This window comes from Bos taurus, chromosome 10, assembly GCF_002263795.3.
Source record: "Bos taurus isolate L1 Dominette 01449 registration number 42190680 breed Hereford chromosome 10, ARS-UCD2.0, whole genome shotgun sequence".
NCBI classification, from domain to species: domain Eukaryota; kingdom Metazoa; phylum Chordata; class Mammalia; order Artiodactyla; family Bovidae; genus Bos; species Bos taurus.
The window spans coordinates 79,238,886-79,255,204 of record NC_037337.1 but is presented as its reverse complement, the minus strand read 5'-3'; the positions used below and the strand labels follow the sequence as shown (position 1 = coordinate 79,255,204).

At 39.4% G+C, this 16,319-nt stretch overlaps 1 protein-coding gene across 2 annotated transcripts; it reads left to right on the top strand.

The window, feature by feature from the left end:
- Positions 1-2: 2 nt before the first annotated feature.
- Positions 3-15,790, top strand: ATP6V1D (ATPase H+ transporting V1 subunit D). Of its 2 annotated transcripts, NM_001075141.2 has the most exons (9): positions 3-180; positions 4,130-4,247; positions 5,010-5,089; positions 6,839-6,906; positions 7,986-8,030; positions 8,951-9,054; positions 9,619-9,685; positions 11,074-11,152; positions 15,099-15,790. In NM_001075141.2, the coding sequence occupies exons 1-9, from the start codon at positions 140-142 to the stop codon at positions 15,238-15,240; spliced, it is 744 nt and encodes a 247-aa protein (NP_001068609.2). In that variant the 5' UTR covers positions 3-139; the 3' UTR covers positions 15,241-15,790. The 2 variants fall into 2 exon arrangements, with proteins under 2 accessions (NP_001068609.2, NP_001244017.1); NM_001257088.1 differs by lacking the exon at positions 4,130-4,247.
- The last annotated feature ends 529 nt before the right edge of the window (positions 15,791-16,319 follow it).

Here is a 16,319-nt window from a genome sequence, read left to right as displayed (position 1 = left end):
GTATAGCCTAGCTTCCTCTTAGCAACGGGAGAGGGTCACGTGATACACCAGCTGACTCCGGTAGAGAAAGACTCAGTGGCTGGGTTGTTGCAGCCACGGTTGCCCGGCCAGGGACCCGAGCTGAACAGTCATCGTCAGAATGTCGGGCAAAGACCGAATTGAAATCTTTCCCTCGCGAATGTAAGTAAAAGAATGGAACGAGCAGGTGTTCAGGAACACCTGCCTGAGCCGCTGTCCCTTCATTACCCTGGAGCGGCGGGGCTCCTTGTATCTTGGGCCGATCCTGAGCTCTCAGGCCTCTTCCTGAGTCTAGGGCAAGGCTCCCTGACGAGTCCCTTGGCTCTGAGTTGAACCAGACTGGACAGAGTCCACCCCGAGCTGCTGACTTTTGTGGAGGTCTGCTGACCTCAGTCATTAATCGAGCCATTCATTTCACATTCCCTATTGATCCGGGCAGTAGATTTATATAACTGAGTTGTCGCTACTGCTTCCAGAATAGAGCTCACAGTTCAGTGAAGATATAGACCAGGCGATGAAGTTTGATAAATGCTTTGAGAAGGGAAGTTGACTGCGATGTGAAGCAGGCCATATCGGGGGGTTGAATCGCCCTAACGTGGGCGTCAGGTTCATCTTGGCAAGATCCCCTGAAATGTCACATGTGGTGGGAAGCTATCCCTGAATTTCTGAGGCGCTCATTTTGTTCCATCACCATTGCATCTTATTCAGTGTTCATTATATTAATATCGTCCATCTCATTGTAAAGTGGATAGAAGATTATTGTACGTTTACCACTGAACTGGGAACTCTCTCCAGGATGAGAGATGTCTTGATTATTAATCGTCCACAGAAAATGTTGCTTGAATGAACCCATGGCCGTGGAATCTGTTCGGTTGTGGTCTTCTTTCTCTTTTGGTCTAAATTCTTCGGCAGGAGAAAATTTTGACGTTTTATCAAATGTGCCTAACAACGTGTGGAAGATAAAGATTGCTCTTATTTGCCCTCTCATTTTCCTCTTACTCTTTTTTCGCTGAGGAGCAGAAATCACTTTTGGCTTTGGACAGTTGGGTCTTTTGATTTTGGCCCTAACTCTTTGGGTATGCGGTGTTGTTTTTCTTCTTCCTGACTTTTCTCAGAGAATCTGAGGACGGTTAAAGTAAGAGTTTATTTAAACCCCAAACCTAGATTTCTGTCTCTTCGTGGGTTTTAATGAAATGAAGGGGCTTTTGTTTGGTTTTTACCTTATCTATTGACTTTCTAATAGCTGTTTGCCCTAGGTGGGAAGCAAGTCAGTTGTGGAGAAAGGCAGTGCTTTCAGAAATAGATAAAGATCAGGAATACCCTGGGGTTGTGAGGACTGTAGAACTCCCAGCACTTATGACCTTGACTCCATCCAAAGCCCTGCACTGAGAGACCACCAGACTCTAGCTTGGTTTCTGGTAGCCTAAGATTGTGTTCCTAAGATGATTCCAGCACCCGGTAAAATATCTACCCAAATATGCAACACCATAGGCTCTGCCTCTGACCCCCCTTCCTTAATTGCTTGCTGGCAGACACAGTTGGCCTGATGGCATTTCCATTGCTCAACCTTTTGAAATTTTTCTCTTCTCCAAATCGTGTCCACTTACTCCTTTTAAAATGCTTAATCACCTGTGCACCATCGGAAAAGAGCTCAGCTCTTTCCCCTGCTGTCAGCAGTTACGGAATAATGTCTTTTCACCACTTTAATTAATGTCTGGCTGTGTTTATCTTTGGTAGTAGTCAGAATGTTAACATTTTGTTGTTGATGTTTTTACTTTAAGACTAGGAGGTGAGAATACGCTTATTTGGGCTTAGACATGAATGATAGGTTTGGGGAGGTGACAATTTGTTGTTTGAGAGTGTCCAGCTTGCTGATTTAGAGGAAAGTCAGGTGCAGGAAGTAGCTGCTCCTCTAAATATTTTCCCAAGGCCTATCAGCAGGTACTTTGTCATGTAGTCAGATGTCTTTGATTCAGCTGGAAGCAAAGTCATCATCCTAGCTGAAGGTCAAGCATTTTTTGTAGGGCCGAGCAGCTTTGTACCTTATAAATGAAGTTTTTTAAGAACTAGGCTAGAAAATATACTAGTGATTTGTTTCAGACACTTTCACCTTATCGTATTATGCTGTAAGATGGCACTGTCACCTACTTAGGCACCAGAAAGCAAAAACAAGTTCAGAGTAGACGCAAAAGAGGCATGAAGGATTTGGCGTCTGCAGAAATCAGTCACATCAAGGTTCTACTACATACTAACTGTAGGCCCTCGGGCAAATCACTCTGAGTTTCAAGAATTAAAATTTGTCTATTTCACCAGAAAAGATGTTAAATATAGATTAAAGTTAACATGAATTCACAAACAGTTCACCTTTTTACTGTGTACTTGCTGCAATATGAAATACTAGGATTTGACTTAAATTTGGTTCAACTCTTTGAACCCAAATTCTGGTGGTTAGTGTCAACAATGCGGTATGTTAAATGTGCACAGTGGGGTGCATAGCTCCTACTCAGGCTGGAAACTGAACCAGCTTCACTTGGGTAGACCTCCAATGAGGCTAGTCAGTGCAATTTCAGCCACTAATAGCTAGTTTTTCAGAGACAGAACTGTTTGCCTGAGGCAGTTTATAATCTGTAGCTGAAGCAGTGTGGCACAGGTTGGAGTACAGAGGACTTAGGTTTGAGCCTTAGTTTGAGCCTTGGTTAAATCTCTAGAGTCAGAAATCTTGATCAGGTTCCTGCTCTGCCTTTTCTTCACTGAGCAACTGTGGGAAAGTTGTTTTACTTTTCTGGGCTTCATTTTCCTGTCCTGCAAGATAATGTCTAAAGGCCTTTCCAGCTACAGAATAGTCTTAGTAACCTTTGGCCTATGGTAGAAGATTCATAATCTAAGAATTTACCCAAAAGTTTAGTAAAAACTATTTTGCAGTTGATTATAACACCAGTCATATGAAACTATATCCCCTTAAATTTTTCTAAGTATGTCATGCAAACTATTATTGAATCTGACTACCCACTTTTTCTTCCTCATTATTGAATTTTATCTGGCATATGGTAGCAAGAACAGAAATGTTGGTTTTTGCTGTTGCTTTCTTGCCTTCAGTTTGGGGGTTTCTGATGGGAAAAGATTGGAATGAGGTAGGGAGACTTCAGTGGCTTGTTACTTCTCAGGAGTGTTTACTTATGTGTCATTTGTCACGTAGAGTCATTTACAAATTAATAAAGTGATTGGTAGTAGAGTCTTCACTGGTGATATCAAAACACTTCCATGCCACACTTTTAATGAAAAAAGTGAGAAATGATTATGGTATAAAATTCAGAAGGTAAAACAGTGTAGTAGTAAAGAGTAAATCTGTTTTTTTCCATTTAAAAAGTAAATGCCTTATTTTTGAAAGGAAACTGTTACCAGTTTCTGTGAAATTTTCTAGAACTGTTCTCTGTATCTATATAAGCACATGTATCCCTTACTTTGTGTGACTAAGACAGTGTAATATTGGGAATACATGCGGATCTGCATTACTGTTTTTTTGTTGTTGTTTTACTGGCTGCATATTATTCTGTTGTATGATGAACCATGATTTGTGGACATTTGTTTCCACCCTTTTGCTATTACAAATAAGGCTGGAGTACTCATCCTTAACCTTGTACATGTTTTTGTGTACATGTGGGAGTCAGTCAGTGGCATAAGTCCCTTAAAGTGCAGTTGTTGGCCCTGAAGATAAGTGCATTTCAAAGTTTGCTGTTAATGGACAGAATTTTAAAATCCTTAATGGAAATACATATATTGTTACAACTCACAAATCAAGTAAGTAGACAATGCTGACATCATAAAATAGGGCCCTTTATATGTTTATTTAATAAGTACTTATTTATTTAATAATTAAATACTAATTTATTTAATAAATACTTATTAAAGGATTGTTACATTTTATATAAAAAATACTTCTCACTTTTGGAACACTGTGGGTGGGTATCTACAATATTGAGAAACCAGTTAAGCCTGTCAGCCACAAATGCTGTATATTCTTGAGCCCATGACATCAACAGATAAAGCAGGGTTTTAACAGCATATTAGGGAAGTATTTTTATCTTAAATTTCTTTAACTTTGTTTACATAGGGCACAGACCATCATGAAGGCTCGGTTAAAAGGAGCACAGACAGGTCGAAACCTCCTGAAGAAAAAATCTGATGCCTTAACTCTTCGATTTCGACAGATCCTTAAGAAGATAATAGAGGTAGAATGAAGTTTGCTTAGAACTGTGTTTTAGAAGTATCTATGGAAAATCCAGCATGGCTGTTAATATTTTTCTTTCAAAACTAAAAATGCCGTTATAAATGTAACCAGTATCAGAAAGGTCATGAAATCAAATTCAGACTCTTTACTCTTGCCCCCAAGTCCCTCTTGATCTGTTTTGGCCCTTGCCTGCCCCTCTGGTCTCATTTGGAGCTTTTTTCTAACATCCAGTACTGGGACCTTTGCATTAGCTCTTCCTTCTGCCTAAAGTGCTCTTTCTCTTGTGTTCTTATAATTGCTCCTCTGGCCTGTCTGGTAACTTTCTAACCCCCTGTCCCAGTTTGTCTTCTCTTTCAAAAAAATTATTGGGTATTCTCAAACATTACATCTTCCAGATTTATTTTAGAATCACTGTGCCATTAGGATTTTGACAGCAGTATAGTGAATCTAAAAGAGTAATTTGCACAAATTGCCATGGACCCATTCAGGAATAAGGTAGGCCTTTCAGTAAAGATCTAGTTTTCAATTTTTTAGTGTCTCTATTGTAATATATTATAAAACTTACAATTTTGCCATGTTGTTAGTATCCATAATCAAACCTTTCAAGCAAAATTAGATGTGTTTATTTTATTGTTACCAGATCAATATTTACGTGTACACCTGGTATGAAACACTGGTGGTTGTTAAAGGGACATGATTATGATACCACCTTTTCCTGTATAAAAATTTGGGTTGAATCGGCTGTTGATTTATGCTTTTCCAGACTAAAATGTTGATGGGTGAAGTGATGAGAGAAGCTGCCTTTTCACTTGCTGAGGCCAAGTTCACAGCAGGGGACTTCAGGTAAAGTGGGGTATTTTGAAAAACAAAGTGCCTTCATGTTCAAAATTTCATTAAAACCACTTTTAATTAATGTACATATAAAAGCCTTAAGGACAAGTGATATAATAAGAACACTTCACCACCCTAATGTACATTACCTGTTACATAGTTCTTCAGGCAGAGGATACTTAATATTTTATTGTTGTTGTTGTTATTCAGTCTCTTAAGTCATGTCGGACTCTGTGACCCTATGAACTGCAGCACACCAACCTTCTCTGTCAATCACTGTCTCCCTGAGTTTTCTCAGATTCATGTCCATTGAGTCAGTGATGCCATCCAACCATCTCATCCTATGTCACCCCCTTCTCGTCTATTTCTTATAGTCTTTTTATTTTTTTAAACTAAATAAGGGCTTCCCCAATGGCTCAGCAGGTAAAAAATCTGCCTGCAAGGCAGGAGACACAGGAGACATGGGTTTGATCCCTCGGTCAAGAAGATCCCTTGGGAGGAGGAAATGGCAACCCATTCCAGTGTTCTTGCCTAAAAAAATCCCATGGACAGAGGAGCATGGAGGGCCACAGTCCATGGGGTCTCGAAGAGTCAGACATGACAGAGCAACTAAATGCTGTGTGCACACACACAGGATATTGTATCATAAACGTTTCCTCATTTTCACACAGCTGCATAATCTTTCTCTAGATGTATGATAATTTGTTAATGTTTTCCTGTAATGATGGGCCTTTGGGGTGATTTTCAGAATATTAGAAAAGGTGCCATGAACATCTTTATATACTTATTTCTATTGAATCATTTCCTTAGGAAAATTTTAAAGAATGGAATTGATTGTTTAAAGAGCATGGACTTTATGGCATTTATCAATGTATGCCTTACAAAGTGTACAAAATGGCTTAGTTACTGCTTTACATATGTTTAGATAACGTCATTCGATTCTCCCTATAAGCCTGTGAGGTGGACCAGGTGAGCATTGTAATTCTTAGTTTAAGTTCAGTCCTTTCCTGAAGTCAGATTACTGTTTGGGGCAGAAGTGGAAGATATTTTCAGGGTTTTTTATTTTAGTCTTCTTTACCAATAACACAGTGCCTCCATTCTTAGTTTGTGTTCTCTAGGAACATTACCTATGGACAGTCTTACAGCTTGAAGGGCGTGAGTCCTTTTGAAGTAGTAGACTTTAATATTCACCAGTATTAGTAGGATAACGATTTGCATTGCCTTTTTCATGAGAGGGTGGGAATAAATAGTGTGTGAGTGGTATGTGAAAATGTTTTAGGGTGGTTATGGGGAAGACACTTTATTTTGCGATGGTAACAAATGGGGAGTCAGGTGCAGCCAGATGGAAGTTAGATAGGTTCCAGGGTAAAGGAACTGAACTGCTGCTGTTCAGTTTAGTCTTCCAGTATACTGGAAGGTTTGATAGCACACCCAAAAGGAAGGAAGATCTTCTCCTAATTACATCAATGGAATGAAAATCCCTAAAGTCACATCCACGCACCACATCTCTGATTGAAAACTTAAGCAGTCTATGTACATTGAAACCATTCTTTGTATTCTTATGGTTAATGTTTGAATGTTGTTCATACTTTGCTCTCTGAGGCTCTCCTTTGGTAGTAGTGATCGTTTCCTTTTCTGAAAAGACAATCATCAAAACGTAATTGTGAAATCTTGCTTATGTTGAAATACTTTATAGGTCCCTGCTGGTTTACTTCTCACTGTAAAGACGCAACTAAATCAAGGCCTTTTCTTTTTCTGCAGCACCACAGTTATCCAAAATGTAAATAAGGCCCAAGTGAAGATTAGAGCAAAGAAAGATAATGTAGCAGGTAACTTTTCAACCCTTTAAAACTCTTGGCAGAGAAAGATAACATTTTTAAATCAACCCATTTATGTAGCAATTGGAGAAGGAAATGGCAACCCACTCCAGTGTTCCTGCCTGGAGAATCCCAGGGACGGGGGAGCCTGTTGGGCTGCCGTCTATGGGGTCGCACAGAGTCGGACACAACTGAAGTGACTTAGCATAGCATATTTATATAGCTATATAGCTCAGATGGTAAAGCGTCTGTCTGCAATGGAGAGACCTGGGTTCGATCCCTGGGTTGGGAAGATTCCTTGGAGAAGGAAATGGTAACCCACTCCAGTACTCTTGCCTTGAAAATCCCATGGACAGAGGAGCTTGGTGCGGGCTACTATCCATGGGGTCGCAAAGAGTCGGGCACGATTGAGCAACTTCACTTTCATGTATACAGCAAGATCTTAATGGCCCAGTTAATCTTTTCTTCTTAGACAAAGTTGATTGGCTTTACATGTTGAAACTGTTGTTAACTGGTGGTTGCCTGGGGATGGGGGTAGGGGAACTGGGGAGCTGGTCATTCAGTGGATATAAAATAAGTTATTAAACATAAATATACTCTACAGACCTGCTGTACAGTCTGTAGTTACAGTTAATAATTTGGTGTTCTACACTTAGAAACTTAAAGTAGATCTCATTTTGAGTATTCTTAACACACACATAGGAAAAGGGACACATCTTTTGGAAGTGATGGATATGTTTATCACCTTGATTGTGATGATGGTATTCATGGGTGTATGCATATGTTGTACTCATCAGAATGTACACATTAAATATGTGCAGCTTTTTACATTTTAAGTATACTTCAAAGCTGAAGGGGAAAAAAACCAAACATTGTAACAACCAGATCCCTTACTAAGGATAACTTGACTTTGGAATAGGAATGAACACTTAAGAAGGCAGGTTCCTAAATTCATTCCTTGAAACTAGTTATGATTCCAGGCAGTCTCTTGACTTTTGAATATTTCCTGAAAAAGGAACAGGAAACCATGGATAAGAAGCCATACTTCAAGGACATGTTTTCGTGAATCCATATATGTTTCTGTTTAACAGGTGTTACATTGCCAGTATTTGAACATTATCATGAAGGAACTGACAGTAAGTGTGAAACTTCTTATGTGTGTCTCTGGATTCTTCTAGTTTCTCTTTAAATGAACCTTATTTTGAACAATGATGATTGATAGATCTTATTAGAGTTCAGTAGTTCCAGTGTTGGTAAGCCTTCTTATCAGATACAGTTGAGACAGTAGTTTATCAGTTAATCAAAAAAGTGTTATTGTGTGGAGTCGTAAAACATTTTACATTGCTTAAAATACTTTATTTCCACCTAGAAATTTAGTCATTTCCAAATTTTAAAAATACAAAGCCTTGACCTTTCTTTGAGTATGAATCCACTAATTAGACTTCCATGTTGTCTTTCTGCATACCACACCCATAATGCATTGTTTGTAATTTGCAGTTTGGGTATCTTTGAATTCTTAGACACTGTGATACAATCTGAATGCTGAATCTTCCTAAACTTTTATAGCCAGCTCATCCTCAGTTTTTTATAACTTTCCACTTTTCCTACTTTGACAGCATGTTTTAGGTGGTAACACATCTTTGTTGAGCCTTTCCAAAGTAATCAGCTCTTTCTCATAGAAATAAAGATATTCTTTCTTTAGCCCTCCTATTTAATTGGTTCACATAGAATATTTAGTACAGCTTGAATGAAGAAGCATTCTAGAGCATCACTTATTAATAGACTGTCACTGTACTGGGGCATCAGGCAGTATAGTCTACAAGCTGGGCACGTGAAGGTTAGTCAGCAGCTTCCCCTATAGTTAGAATAGTGCCCCCGTGCAAATAGCAGCAGGCATGATGGTTTGGGGGAGTGAAATGGGCACTTTGTGTGTGCATTGAATAGGGTCGCTAAATTTGTTTTTCTGTCGTTAGTATTAATTCTGACTTACCATCTTTTGGGAAGTTTATGGGGAAGAGTACTCTAAATGCAAATGTTGTCTGACTGGTTCTTTTAGGTTATGAACTGACTGGTTTAGCCAGAGGTGGGGAACAGTTGGCTAAACTGAAGAGGAATTATGCCAAAGCAGTGGAACTACTGGTGGAACTGGCTTCACTGCAGGTAAGTCCTGCAGTTTGATATCTAACAGTCACGTCGGGGAGACTCAGATCCTGAATCGGAGCATATTGCACTTAGTACTTTAAACTGTTGCCATGCCTGCGTGAAACAAGCCAGAAATGCCTTGATTTCTGAAATGGGGGCTTCTGCACCATTGTCCCTACTTTTTCTCACTAACACAATGTTTGTGCAGTGGTGTAGCTTCACTCTTGACTAGGTGAGAACAGCAACAGTCAACACTGGATTTAAATGCATATGTTATAGGATTTATGCATGAAAGCCTTTGTTTCCCATTTGTGGTCAGTTAATATGTGTCTAGGTCCTTAGTGTATGATTCTCTTCCTCTTGCCATTTTTATAACTTCAGGTGAGTCTGAAGTAAATGAATTCTAATAGAATGGAAGTCATGTTAGCTCTGTGGAAACCTCATAAGACTTCTGTTTTCTAAGTATGTTGAGAAGTAGTAGTCTTGGTTTCCAAATGTTTTCTACAAGTGCTGAGTGAAGGCCAGGGTATGATTAGGAAGAAAATTTTGAGCCTACATTATTAATTTATCCTCTTATTTTAGACGTCCTTTGTTACTTTGGATGAAGCTATTAAGATAACCAACAGGCGTGTAAACGCTATTGAACATGGTGAGTTTAAGCTGCCCTTTTGTCCCCGCCTCCATCCTTGTCTCAGACCTGCTAGGACTCAGGCACTGGCTGCCTGCTGAGTAAGATGTCGCCGCTGTCCACAGTGAGAAGGGCAGAGGGTCAGTACAGATAAGTGTTCATCAAACAGAAAAATAAGACATTTTAAATCTTATAGTACCTTGAAAAATACAGTAGTATAGTGCAACAGTTGGCATCGAGTGAACAGGCAGGAAGAGTTACTAACTGGAGGAGAAAGGGTAGGTAGGAGATGGATCATCAGCAGTAGCAGGCGGAGGACAAGCTGATTTCACTCAAGCCTGATGCTGATGGCACAGGTTCCTTGCTGGATTGAATTCCGTCTACTCTTGAAAAAACGATCCAGTGGTGTTTAGGGAGTGCTGTACCAGCTACAGCAATCACTGCTTTTACACTGGCTTCCAGAAATCCTGGGCTTGAAATACACTGTGCTACTGTACTCTGAAGTACTGTACAGTAAAGTACACAAAAGCACAACCACACGCATGCATGTGACAACGTACGTTAGACATGTGAGCACACGTTTGTATCTTTGGAAGTTCACAATGTGAAAGTTCTTATGTAGAGGACTTACTGTATTTAACTTTAAATCTTTCTTAGGCCTTATCTCTTATTCTTGATTTCTCAAAATAAGTTTTCCTATTGTATGCCTTTATCCTCCATCTCTCTTATTTCATTATTTTAAAACTATGACTCCTTAATGTTGCCAAAGTACTTTTTCCTTAAAAGGCTCAGTTTTCATTAAAGAAACGTCTATTTAATTTTAAGGTAAGAAAGTAGCAAACTTTGAGCAACAGGGAAATTATTTTGCTTGGGATCTGTTAGTGTTAAAGAGGAAGTTATCTCATTTTTTAAAAACTCAAAACACATTTCCTGACTGCTTGCTTGTGCCAGCCTCATGCCTGGAATTGCAAGCAACACAAAATGGGTTAAGTTCCAATTCGCAAGGAGCTCACATTCTAGAAGCAGAATAAAGAAATTCTGTGTAAAGTTGAACCTATGACTGACACAAAATTCAACTTACTGTACTCCCTCTGTTCAGTGTTTAGATTGCTGTTATATTTAAAATAGAATTTGTGGTTCAGTGTTATATATTCATATAAATTCAGTATATTCAGCGTTGTATATATCATGGCCCAGTGTTACCTGTGCATAGAAAGACAGTACAGGACACATACCAAAATATTTAAATAGTTAACCCAGGGTGGTGGGATTACACTGCGTTTTACTTTTCTGTTTTTGTTTTTTGCATTAAATGTACATTTATGGTTAAGTAACTGTTGTACAAATGAGCACTGGCAATTTAAAAAGAGGTTTGAAGTTCTGACTACATATATACTTTTAAACTCTAGTCATCATTCCCCGGATTGAACGTACCCTTGCTTATATCATCACAGAGCTGGATGAAAGAGAGCGAGAGGAGTTCTACAGGTTTGTTGGATTTGGAAGTTATTGGTCATTTTTTGTTTTTCCATATTCCAAAGACTTGATTTGCTGAGAAACTTGTTGGCTTATGTTCTTTAGAATTAGCACAACTTGTGTTTTATTCTGGTAAGAAGCAAGAGATGATATTGCCAAAGGCTGTGGAGACCAATCTGTGCCAAGTTTTGCACATAACTAAAATGTGGTTTCTCTGAAAACATAGGCCTTTCAGAGAAACTAGAAATAGTGTTGATAATTCTTTCAAATGGAAGTGATTATGTGGGTGTCTCATGAGGGGAGGCTTCCCTGGTGGCTCAGCAGTAAAGAATCTGCCTGCAATGCAGGAGACTCGGGTTAGATCCTTGAGTTGGGAAGGGACCCTGGAGGAGGGTGTGGCAACCCACTCCAGTATTGCTGAGAAAATCCCATAGACAAGAAGCCTGGCAGGCTGCAGGCTAACATTTAAAGCTGCTGTTGTTGTTCAGTCACTCAGTCATGTCCAACTCTTTGCAACCCCGTGGACTGCAGCACACCAGGCTTCCCTGTCCTTCACCATCTCCCAGAGCTTGCTCAAATACATGTCCATTGAGTCACAAATGCCATCCAGCCATCTCATCCTCAGTCATCCTCCTCTCCTCCTACCTTCAAATATTTTCAAGCATCCGGGTCTTTTTCAGTGAGTCAATTCTTTGAATCAGTGGCCAAAGTATTGGAGTTTCAGCTTCAATATCAATCCTTCAAGTGAATATTCAGGACCAGTTTCCTTTAGGATTGACTGGTTTGATTTCCTTGCAGTCCAAGGGACTGTCAAGAAGAATCTTTTCCAACACCACTGTTCAAAAGCATTAGTTCTTCGGTGCTCAGCCTTCTTTGTAGTCCAGCTCTCACATCCATACATGACTCTAGGAAAAACCATAGCTTTGATTAGATGGATCTTTGTTGGCAAGGTAATGTCTCTGCTTTTTAATACTATTGTCTAGGTTTGTCACAGCTTTTCTTCCAAGGAGCAAGTGTCTTTTAATTTCATGGCTGCAATCACCATCTGCAGTGATTTTGGAACCCAAGAAAATAAAAGTCTTTCACTATTTCCACTGTTTCCCCGTCTATTTGCCATGAAGTGATGGGATGGGGGGATGCCATGATTTTTGTTTTTTGAATGTTGATTTTTTTAAGCCAGTTTCTTAAATCTCCTCTTTCACTTCCATCAAGAGGCTCTTTAGTTCCTCTTTGCTTTCTGCCATAAGGGTGGTTTCATCTGCATATCTGAGGTTATTAATATTTCTCCCTGCAATCTTGATTCCAGCTTGTGCTTCATCCAGTCTGGCATTTTGCATGATGTACTCTTCATATGAGTTAAATAAGCAGGGTGACAATATACAGCCTTGACATACTCCTTTCCCAATTTGGAACCATTCTGTTCCATGTCCTAATTGTTGCTTCTTGACCTGCATACAGATTTCTCAGGAGGCAGGTAAGGTGGTCTGGTATTCCCATCTCTTTAAGAATTTTCCACAGTTTGTTGTGATTTGCACAAAGGCTTTACTGTAGTCAATGAAGCAGAAGTAGATGTCTCAAGCAAGAGATGGAATTTTCTTGGTTTTTCTGTGATCCAGCATGTGTTGGCAATTTGATCTCTGATTCTTCTGCCTTTTCTAAATCTAGCTTGAACATCTGGAAGTTCTTAGTTCATGTACTGTTGAAGCCTAGCTTGGAGAATTTAGAGCATTACTTTGCTAGCGTGTGATATGAGTGAAATTGTGCAGTAGTCTGAACATTCTTTGGCATTGCCTTTCTTTGGGATTGGGATGAAAACTGACCTTTTCCAGTCCTGTAGCCGCTGCTGTAGTGTCCAGATTTCCTGGTATATTGAGTGCAGCACTTTAACAACATCATCTTTGGGGGTTTGAAATAGCTCAACTGGAACTCTATGACCTCCACTAACTTTGTTTGTAGTGATGCTTCCTAAGGCCCACTTGACTTCACATTCCAGGATGTCTGGCTCTGGGTGAGTGATTACACCATCATGGTTATCTGGGTCATTAATATCTTTTTTGTATAGTTCTTCTGTGTATTCTTGCCACCTGTTCTTAGTATTTTCTGCTTCTGTTAGGTCCATACGGTTTCTGTCCTTTATTGTTCCCATCTTTGCATGAAATGTTCCCTTGGCATCACTGATTTTCTTGTACAGATCTCTAGTCTTTCCCATTCTGTTGGTTTCATCTATTTCTTTGCATTGATCACTTAGGAAGGCTTTCTTATTGCTCCTTGCTATTCTTTGGAACTCTGCATTCAGATGGGTATATCTTTCCTTTTCTCCTTTGCCTTCACTCTCTTCTTTTCTCAGCTGTTGGTAAGGCCTCTTCAGACAACCATTTTGGCTTTTTGGATTTCTTTTTCTGTGGATGGTTTCAATCATTGCCTCCTGTACAGTGTCATGAACCTCCATCCATAGTTCTTCAGGCACTCTATCAGATCTAATCCCTCGAATCTGTTTGTTACTTCCACCGTATAATCGTAAGGGATTTGATTTAGGTCATACCCGAATGGCCTAGTGGTTTTCCCTACTTTGTTCAATGTAAGTCTGAATTTTGCAATAAGGAGTTCGTGATCTGAGTCACAGTCAGCTTCCGGTCTTATTTTTGCTGATTGTATAGAGCTTCTCCATCTTCAGCTGCAAAGAATATAATCAATCAGTCTGATTTCAGTATTGACTATCTAGTGATGTCCATGTGTAGTCTTCTCCTGTGTTGGAAGAGGGTGTTTGCTATGACCAGTGCATTCTCTCGACAAAATTCTATTAGCCTTTGCCCTGCTTCATTTTGTACTCAAAGAGCAAACTTGCCTGTTACTCCAGGTATCTCTTGACTTCCTACTTTTGCATTCCAGTCCCCTATGATGAAGAGGACATCTTTTTTGGTGTTAGTTCTAGAAGGTCTTGTAGGTCTTCATAGAACCGTTCAACTTCAGCTTCTTCAGTGTTACTGGTTGGGGCATAGACTTGGATTACTGTGATACTGAATGGTTTTCCTTGGAAACGAACAGAGATCATTCTGTCATTTTTGAGGTTGCACCCAAGTACTGCATTTCAGACTCTTTTGTTGACTGTGAGGGCTACCCCATTTCTTCTAAGGGATTCTTTCCCACAGTAGTGTATATAATGGTCATCTGAATTAAAATTGCCCATTCTGGTCCATTTTAGTTTACTGATTCCTAAAATGTTGATGTTCACTCTTGCCATCTCCTATTTGAACACTTCCAGTTTACCTTGATTTATGGAACAATACATACCACATAGGTGGTATGCAGGGGTCAGTGTGCCAGGTTCAGAGAAGTGCAAAATAAATGAAGGCAAGCCATGACTGTCTTGGACCTTGAGTAGCATTTGATTATGATTTATAATCATCATTATTAAAATTTAGTTCTTCAGTTGGTATGCAGAGTTGTGGTAATCCAAATTGAATGATCCAGAATTTTAATGTCTGAATACTCAATATCATCACGTGAATGTTCAAGTTTATTCACCCTGAGATAGGAGCTTTTGCAATCAGTTATTAGCTTAAAATGTGTGTTAAAGTGTTAGTCGCTCAATCATTTCCAACTCCTTGAGACCCCATGGACTATAGCCCACAGGCTTCTCTGTCTATGGGATTCCCCAGGTAAGAATACTGGAGTGGGTTGCTGTTCCCTTCTCCAGGGGATCTCCTCGACCCAGGGATTGAACCCAGGCCAACTGCAGTGCAGGCAGATTCTTAACCATTTGAGCCACGAATGTGTTCAACATCAAGTCTTTTTTAAAAAAAAGGGTCATAAATATATTAACAAAATTGAAATTAATAAAGGCAGAATTTTGTTTGACTTCGTAGAGGTGTTTATTATCCTTGTTACAAAACTAGAAGAAATCAGTTCCACTTAGTACCAAAACATTGTTCAGAAAATTCCCTCCTTTATCTTACAGATTAAAGAAAATACAGGAGAAGAAAAAGATTCTCAAGGAGAAGTCTGATAAGGACTTGGAGCAACGGAGGGCAGCCGGAGAGGTGATAGAGCCTGCTAATCTCCTGGCTGAAGAGAAGGATGAAGATCTTCTGTTTGAATAAGCTTTCCTGCTCTGGTTCTTTCAGAAGGCCTAACATGTCACCATTTTAATTCATGGTGTGTAGGTTTGTTGTATGGGTATTTATTTTTTGGCTTAAGAATTTCACCAGTTGTAAAATTTCCCTGAATGTCTGTTTATGGGATCTACGTTTGCAGAATCATAATTAAGCAACAATTAATCACCAATGAAATTTGTAGAACCTGTCCCAAAACCTGTAGAATTTATGCTGCAGAAGTGTCACCCTACTTCAGTTATACATCTGTTACAAGGCATTTGCTTCCCAAACATAATAAGAAACCCCTTTAGGAAGCAGTAGTACTGGCCAGCTACTCCAGAGCACCCTTTGTTCCTACCTGCTCACACACCTTGGCACCACTGTCTGGGATTGCTACAGCCATTCTTGTGTTAGTTACTATGGGACGTCTCTCCTTAAGCTTTAGGAAAACCTTCACTTATTTTTCCTTGAATAACAGGTCTCTGGTCTGTCATGGGAACAGTTCTGCCAATTCAAATGTGACTACGGTATAAACAGTAAAATGATTTAAAAATGAGTTGTTCCTTTTTTAATGAATTTACTGTTAAGAGTAAGTTGTGTTCTTATGCTCAGATTGGCACATGGGATTGGCATTCAAAAAGAGCTTCCTCCACAGACATGTATGAAGTGGGAGTCTCCTTCCTCCATCCTTCAGATTTCAGTGTTTTACTTACAAGCTTACTGAAATGATTGTTGAATTTTGGGGTACTGATAAATACATGATTGCCAGAGAGTTAGGAGAGCTTATTGATATTGCTATTGCTAATCTAAGAAAAAAATAATTCCCATTTGAGAGTAATATGGCTGTATCAGGTAATGGAGATTTTTAGTAGCTTGATTTGGTGTGAGTCATCCATGATTATTCAGGCTTTCCTGCACTCAGTTCCAAGGGTTTTTTGACATGATTGGCCATGGAGCAATTTTTGGTTAATGAAATTACAACACTAGCCTTAATAGTATTGTGTTTAAATCAACTGGTATCACAGCCTAGTCTTTTAAAAGCATGTTAGTCACTCAGTCATGTCTGACTTTGCGACCCCATGGAC